Consider the following 7,945-nt stretch of genomic DNA (forward strand, 5'->3'; position numbering starts at 1 on the left):
CCCTATCCAATCAATGGTCAGGCCTGTCCAATTTTCTTACGGTGTTTAGTACTTTTCCGTGACTTCTCAAGGCTACTTGTACTGGGACTCCAATGTTAACGCTGCTGTTGGTTAACTGAGCGCTGCAGTCGTCAGATTGGTGATGTTCGCCCCGGGGTGCCGCTTCAAGAGAAATACAATGCCTTGGACTGGCACCAAAAAAACTAATTTGAGGTATTATTAGACATATCCTCATGTCTTTTCGAGTTAACGAACAGATGGCTATCTCTTAAGCACCGCCGTATACTTTATATAGTACAAAATGCTTGCCATTGCTCAGCTCAGTTGTTGACTCATTGTTATTACCTGCAAAGCATATAATTATGCATAAACATTTCCATAATCAGAAACTTATCTGGATATTGTACCGCTCGTGCTTCTGAAATAACCGCGGGTGGGCTATAAGAAGCTCTTAAATTAAAATTCATTGGGCGGCTACTAGTTTCTAACGCAAGTTAGGCAGAATTAGCTGACTTGATTTCAAAGAAATGGAGATATATTCGAGTGGGCGTATTAGAGGGTGTTCTCTAACATCAAGCTTACCGTAGTGGTGTCAAAGTGGTTAGGTATCCCCCACGTATGCAGGAGGCATGGGCTAAGGGGTGCTAGGCTGCACATGGGAAACGCATTTGACTCATGGGTGACAGCAGGTCGGCTTAGCGACACCGGTGCCAAAGACAGAAAACTAAGGAAAAAGCTACTGAGCAGCCACTGCTTCAAAATAGGATGTGCTGTGAGTAGAATACGAACTCAGGAGGTTCTCGCGTTGCATCGCGGAAACCGATTGTTTTTCTACGGGGGTTATAGGCATTAACGGGTTTAAAGAAGTAAAGTGACTGAGTGTACTTTTCGCCGAAGATGTCAAATAGTGAATAAACTGAAAGAAAAGCAAAACATGAATCCGCGATTTACATTTACATTGGCGGCAACCACTTAGTTTGATGCATACTGTAGCAAAACGAGCTGCGAAAAAACCCTAGATCTCTAGCTCATGAACTGCAAACAAAAAGTAAAAAGAAAATTCGCCTTTCCTGTCATGTGCGCCAACAACTCGACGCTTCGCACACCTGCCAAGCCGCCCATTTGTACTGCATCGGGAAAGAGTGATTGATTCACTGGGATATGGACCGGATGTCTGTGCTGCCTTTTCTTGTTGATCATAATTTTGTTCACACGAATTTGTTTCTCTTACATTTTTACTTTTTGTCCATTTGTAGCGCCGAGGGGTGAAGCTTTTGCAGTCTGCCGCACTGCACACAGAATCTACAGATTTACACTTTCAGGTCTGGAATGAACGTGGTTAGATTCTTCTTTATATAGCGTTCAAAAACAGGTGTTAACACGTGTGCGGGAGCTTTATTTTATGACCGAGAGCTCTCATACCAATGAAAGAAAAATAATCGACGACACGTGCTTTCTGTGAACTTTAGATCAAATTAAACGCTATTCTTCATCGGAATGGTCGACGGCAAATGTCTGATGCGAAATACAGTTAAAAGCAAGGTGGTAGGTTATGACATCAGCATTAAAATTGGAGTAAAGGCAGGAATATGGGTAGTTGGGAAATGTAATGGCAGAGGTATAGTGAAAAAACCGCTAAATAGAATCGCAATAGTGGGCTTTCAATACTTACTCAAAACGTCTTCAACTGTCGGCATACCGCAGTTAGCGTGGTGAGCTTCTAGTTACTAAGTTGGCGAAAGTCGCCACAGAAAACAAATGCGCTAATGCAGCATCCCCTTATAATTGCACGCAGTGTATGTGCCGTCGTGGTAGGTTGATGCACTGCAGGATTATCACGTCGGTTAACTCTATATCTTTTATCTGCTTCTAACCGTCGGTTGGCGCTGCCTGTGACGCGCTATGTTGTTGACACTGCGTGTTGCTTCTTTCCTCCTGTGCCTATTTAGCGTCATATAAGTGTTGGTCGTCTTTTTTAGTACTTGTTTCGTCGTTATGTATTTTTTTTTCTTTTTTAAGGTCGAAGTTTTGCACTTTTGTGTTTTGTACTGTGCCTTTCCTGCTTGGACCATATTTGGTCCGCAGTATGTGATAAATAAAAAAAACACTCATGAACTTACCGTTTTTATTATGGAATTCTGGCAAGACAACACTTTGGCTTTAATTCTTTTTTACCGCTTTTGAAAGAATCCGGCGAACAGCTCGCAACCAAGACTGTAGGATGGAAATGCTGCGAGGAATCTTTGAGAACGACCGTTCAGCTTTATTAGAAACAGCGAAAGATGTACAGAAAGACAATGCAAACACTTCAAACACGTCAAGATTTCACAAGTGCTGATCTATGCTCAGTAGTTAAGTACCGTTTTATTCTCTGAGAACACCGCGAAAGTGCTGAACATTCCATCACGTTTTGTCAAAACAGAAATAGTTGCCTTTTTTTTCTGATCACTTATGCTGTCAGGTATGCTTACATCGTTTTTTGAGCCTTTTCTGCAGTCCTCTGGGTCTGTCTGTTCCTCGCATACATTCTAATATATATCTGTCGTTAACTACAATACTTCCTCTCTTCAACATAGATATTACAATAGTTAACCTCTCTTTCACTTCAACAAGTACGCTAATCGTAAAGGACTCACACATATTAGCGCCCGAGCAGACCTCAAGGCAGGTTCAGATCTTCCCAAAGGCGCATGACATCCGCGTGCTTAGTCTTGTTTTCGATCCAGGACTTCATCTCTTCCCTGAGCTCGGGCGTTGTGAAGTGATTCTTCCAGTCGCCAATTTTTCCCTTGCGGACACGACCGGAACCTTCGTGCGACTCCTTCTTGGACAGACCGTTCGTCCTGTAAATCTCCATAGACGGCAGCCTACTCTCCTCTGGCAGGCCCAGCAAGCTGCTGACGAAGGTGCTGCACCCACAGTTGAACACCTCTCTCATGTTCCCTAGACTGCAGGCATCTAGTATCCTCTGAAAAAGCGTCTCATCGTTGCGTAGTGCGTCGCCATACTCTTCCTTGCCGAGGAAGTCGGCGATCTTCAGGATCCATGCTCTGGTGTCCTTCTTCAGGTCCTCGTAGGTAAAAAACAGAACGTTGGGATCATGGCGGCGTTCGTACCAGGGGAGTAGGTGGTCGAAGAAGTCGCCGTAAGGTACGCGCCCATTCACGAAAGCCTTGACGAAAGTCTCGAACGATACGTCCGTGCACGACTTAGGGGTGTGTCCCAGAAGGTAGTGGTAGTAAGAGACGGCGCAGTCGTAAGGATTCCTTGCCACATATATGTACCTTAGAAGAAATGAAAGGATAATTATGAGAAGCTGTCCGATCTTAGAGAGGCACATTATTATCCGAGCAATTCTTTGAACTCGTCTTACACTGCTATCTGAAAAACTGTGCAATGATCAGAAACAACAAACCTCTTGAAATTTGTGTTCCTCTTTATTCATGCTGTTGATCTACGGAGTGAGATGTTACTTACACGCGCATGCAGACAATTCACCTGCTGTCGCAAGGAGAACACGCAGTAATCATCACCTGAAGTGACAGCATTCACTTTACAAAAGCTTCTCAATTAAATTGCTGTTGTGTCATTGAATTATGCGAAATGACCATTCTATGCCCATGATTTTCTCTAATCGCACTGGATTCAAGGAGACTAATTTTTGAATGCGAACGTCATTATTTCAAGAGGGGGGGGGGGGGGGGGGGTCCCAATTTGGCAGCGCGAAGTTTTCATTTGAGGCTATATTCGCCCCAGCATTTGAACATTTTCGTTCAAACAGCGCAATGTAGGCATCACTGGAAAGCGTAATGTAAACTTTGTCAAATGATAATCACCGGTATAGTGTAGCTGCGTTATCAACTGCACAAGAGGTAGTATTGAAATGATGAAATCACTAGTTTTGTTGGTACAATTTAATTAGAAAACTTTTATGGAGAATCTACTTCACACTCAGAGACAGTTTATTTGTCCTGCAAATAGAGTAAGTGGTTATCTAGTATAAAATGGTCTCGGGTTGTGCGTTCCATGAACTGCATCTCATCGGTGACCTTTTAAGTTCAACAAAATTTGTTATTTTGGCCACGAATATTTGTTCTGAATGGTGGTGCACAGTGGCAATAATTGTATCACTTGGGGCGGACAAAAAACTGGTGGAACGCGCGAAGTTTAATCAAATCATCTTCATTACTTTTTTTTTGACTGAGTTTCCAATTTGAAGATATCCTGAAGATTTGAGTACTGCCTCACGATCAGAAATCTTCAAATGGGCCCAAAACCTCTGCTCTTCCGCAACGAGAAGGACTAGACGGTTGTTGATAAAACATCAGTGGCGCAAGTACTCCTGGTCAATGTGTACCTCTTGTCGCATCACATGCCAGGAATTGCAATTTTAGCAGGATGTGACCACTCTTGTTACGAAGCATTCAGCCACTGCCTCCAACATGGATTTCCCAAAGGGGAATTTGCGGAGACACGCATGCGCTGCCTTTGAAATACAGTGTTCCCTAATGATCAGTGTCATATGACTTGATACCACATTGACGTCAGCCTCATTGATAATTAGGCTTATTCCTGCACGTTCTCACCTCAGGTGGAGGCGAGATACAAAAACACTCGAGATCTCTGCGAAATCGGTGCTCGTTGAATAAGTACCGGGGGGTTGAAATTGATCCGGAGACTCCCATTACGGTGCCTCTCATACCACATGTGCCGCTTTGGGAAGTTGAACTCCGCACATGATTGCCTGCAATTTATCTCTTTGATTATTATGCTTGACGACTGTATCCAACCGCCGCCGCGATGGCTCAGTGGCTATGGTGCTCGGCTGCTGACCCGAAAGACGCGGGCTGCTGACCCGAAAGACGATAAGGAACCACAGTCCCTCAAAAAATACAAGAGTACAGTTCGCGACTAGTGTCGCTCGATTACGGAAAAGCGATCACTCAAAACACCTCTACTTCTGCCCGTGCTGCTTAAAAACATTGGTTGGTGCCGAAGTCTGTCACCGATACCTCTGGACCACTTCAATGGCCGAAGAGCTGGAACAGCCCCGCTGCACACCTCAACAACAACAACAAAAAATTATATAAAAAAATTTTTGTTGGAGTTCAAAAGGGGAAAAGGAGTCATATGACTTTTTTTGACCAATGCTCTCGAGTCACTTAGAAGGGCCGCCGCGGTGGCTCAGTGGTTATGGTGCTCGGCTGCTGACCCGAAAGACGCGGGTTCGATCCCGGCCGCGGCGGCTAGAATTTCTTTGGAGGAGAAATTCTGGAGGCCCGTGTACTGTGCGATGTCAGTGCACGTTAAAGAACCCCAGGTGGTCGAAATTTCCGGAGCCCTTCACTACGGCGTCTCTCATAGCCTCAGTCGCTTTGGGACGTTAAACCCCATAAACCAAACCAGACTGTATCCAACCGAGTAATCAATGTCGTGAGCTCCAGTGAGATATGATAACAGATCTTCAATGAACCTTAAGGTGAATGGGGGTTTAACGTCCCAAAGCGGCTCAGGCTATGTGGGATGCCGTAGTGGAGGGCTCCAGAAATTTCGACGAACTGGGGTTCTTTAAAGTGCGCTGACCTCACACAGTACACGGGCCTCTAGAATTTCGCCTCCATTGAAATTCGACCGCTGCCGCCGGGATCGAACCCGCGTCTTTTGGCTCAGCAGCCGAGTGGCATAACCAATGAACCATCGCGGTGGCAGGTTCAGTGAATCTATCTGGTACTCTAGAGCAATTAGCAAAGCTTACTTGGCCTTGTTAGAGTGGCTATGCATGTTGAACGGCAGGTGAGTCATGAGGGCGCCGGGCCTTGGCATTTTGGTCGCGGCGTCCGCCCCCATGAAGTCGAAGTAGGGCGCTTGAAGCAGGAAGTCAGTCACATTGTTGGGAGCGTTGCCGCGGGTGAAGATGTTGCACACGATGTACTGGGTCCACGTTGTGCCGCACTTTGGGTAAGTGGCGATGAAGACGTCGTCCTCTCGCGGCTGGTACTGCATTGCCGCGCGCACATTATCCGCACGAAGGAAGTCGTTCACAAGGAGCCCGTCCACCTCCACAAGACATTCTTCGTTCATTTTCAGTGAGGTCTCGGAAATCCTGCGCAAACGGAAGAAGCCATTAAGTGTCACCAAGAGTCTGTAGCATTCCAGGCGTCAAGGCCAGGGCAGTGGTATTCCAGTTAAAGTTGTTTCATGCAGGACTAGCGCGTTCAGCAAGACAAACGCACTTGGTCAAATGTTTAGGAGAATCTCCCAAGGAGAAGTAGATTTGAAATAAGGGAGTAATTACTCATTGGCATCCACCCAAGCGCAGCCATACGGCTACAAAGGAAAGCTATACAGCTTTCTCAGAAACTTCGTAGTTAAAGAAAAATTCGTCCTGGTCCTGCTGTATAGCAAGCTGTATAGCTTTCCTTTGTAGCCGTATGGCTGCGCTTGGGTGGATGCCAATGAGTAATTACTCCCTTATTAAGCACAGGCTTACGTCTACAGAGGAATGCTATAGAGCATTCTCAGAAACTTCGTTGTTAAAGAAAAATTCGTCCTGGTCCGGGTTTCCAACCCGCGACCACCACTTAACCGGAGCAGTCGCTCTACTAACTGAGCTAACCTTGAAGTGGGAACGATGTTGATCAAATATTTGACTAACACTGTTCCCACTTCGAGTTACTAATGAATTCGCTCTCGCCCTGCTATAACCTTGCCGTCCCGGTTAGCTTAGTTGGTAGAGCCACTGCTTCGGTGAAGCGGTGGTCCTGGGTACGCGCCTTGGATCAGGAGGGATTTTTCTTTAACTACGGAGTTCCTAAGAAAGCTGTGTGGCTTTCCTCTGTAGCCGTAAGGCTGCGCTTAGGTTGATGCAAATTAGTAATTACTCATTTATTTCAAGCGCACTTGAAGCAGCTGCACTCCGCCACAGGAGTTTCAAAGCGATCCACCGCGAATCCCAAGGACCACTATTGACGCGATAGCTTCAGAGGTTCCATGAGAAAAGCCGACGTCCGTCCGTGCATGTAGAAAAAGCTCGTGGCACAGCAGCCACGGTGTAGCCGTGGCCGCTGCACCACTGCGCCAGTAGCGGTACGAGTACTCCCCAGGATCCCTAAATATCTGAAAGTGAAGGAGTACTTGCTCCCGAGAGAATTCTGAGGCTATCGCATAGTACACTTAAGGATAGGTTAAACGCCGTCCAATTTTTTTTACCGGCAAGTGCTGTGCTAGTATTATTCCTTAGATCTTAAATTAGGAAGTCAATTGAAAAGGCTTCTTCAGAATTGCTCCTGCCTACTATAACATCTAAGGTAACAAAGACCATGAAGCGAACTATGGAAAGAAAATTGGTAGGTGTAACGTTAAGAGACCGGAAGTAGGCAGAGTGGGTGAGGGAACAAACGAGGGTTAATGACATCCTAGTCGAAATCAAGAGGAAGAAATGGGCTTGGGCAGGGCATGTAATGCGAAGGCAAGGTAAACGCTGGTACTTAAGGTTACCGGAGTGGATTCCAAGTGAAGGCAAGCGTAGCAGGGTGCGGCAGAAAGTTAGGTAGGCGGATCGGATTAAGAAGTTTTTGGGGGGATAGGGTGGCCATAGCTGGCAAATTAGTTGTAGAGACATGGGAGAGGCTTTTGCCCTGCAGTGGGCGTAGTCAGACTGACGATGATGATGAAAGCACCTGTCGCTTTTTTTACCTCCGAGAGAATAGCATCTTCTTTTGCCGTCTAATTAACGCAACCTGATTGTTGAATCCTAGTGATAAACTATTAATTACATAGCTTGCTGCACTTTGGAGGTCGCTTTTAGCCTCCGAGATTCCGTCGTACATTTAGTAGTAATACCTCGATTAGTGAAAATCGTGGCATCGAAATGAATACAGACAGGACGAGCGTAGAAAGCACCTATCACCTAAGCACCTATCACCTAAGCACCTACGCTCGTCCT

At 45.8% G+C, this 7,945-nt stretch overlaps 1 protein-coding gene across 1 annotated transcript; it reads right to left on the minus strand.

Moving 5' to 3' along the window:
- Nucleotides 1-2,659: 2,659 nt before the first annotated feature.
- Nucleotides 2,660-6,081, minus strand: LOC149332060 (sulfotransferase 1C2-like). The gene is made up of 2 exons (XM_089555680.1): nucleotides 5,756-6,081; nucleotides 2,660-3,284 (listed from the first exon to the last, which is right to left on the minus strand). Exons 1-2 carry the CDS (start codon nucleotides 6,079-6,081, stop codon nucleotides 2,660-2,662), a joined length of 951 nt encoding a protein of 316 aa, XP_089411806.1.
- Nucleotides 6,082-7,945: the final 1,864 nt, after the last annotated feature.

Source organism: Amblyomma mixtum, chromosome 8 (genome assembly GCF_055824585.1).
Source record: "Amblyomma mixtum isolate Tamu chromosome 8, ASM5582458v1, whole genome shotgun sequence".
Taxonomy (NCBI): domain Eukaryota; kingdom Metazoa; phylum Arthropoda; class Arachnida; order Ixodida; family Ixodidae; genus Amblyomma; species Amblyomma mixtum.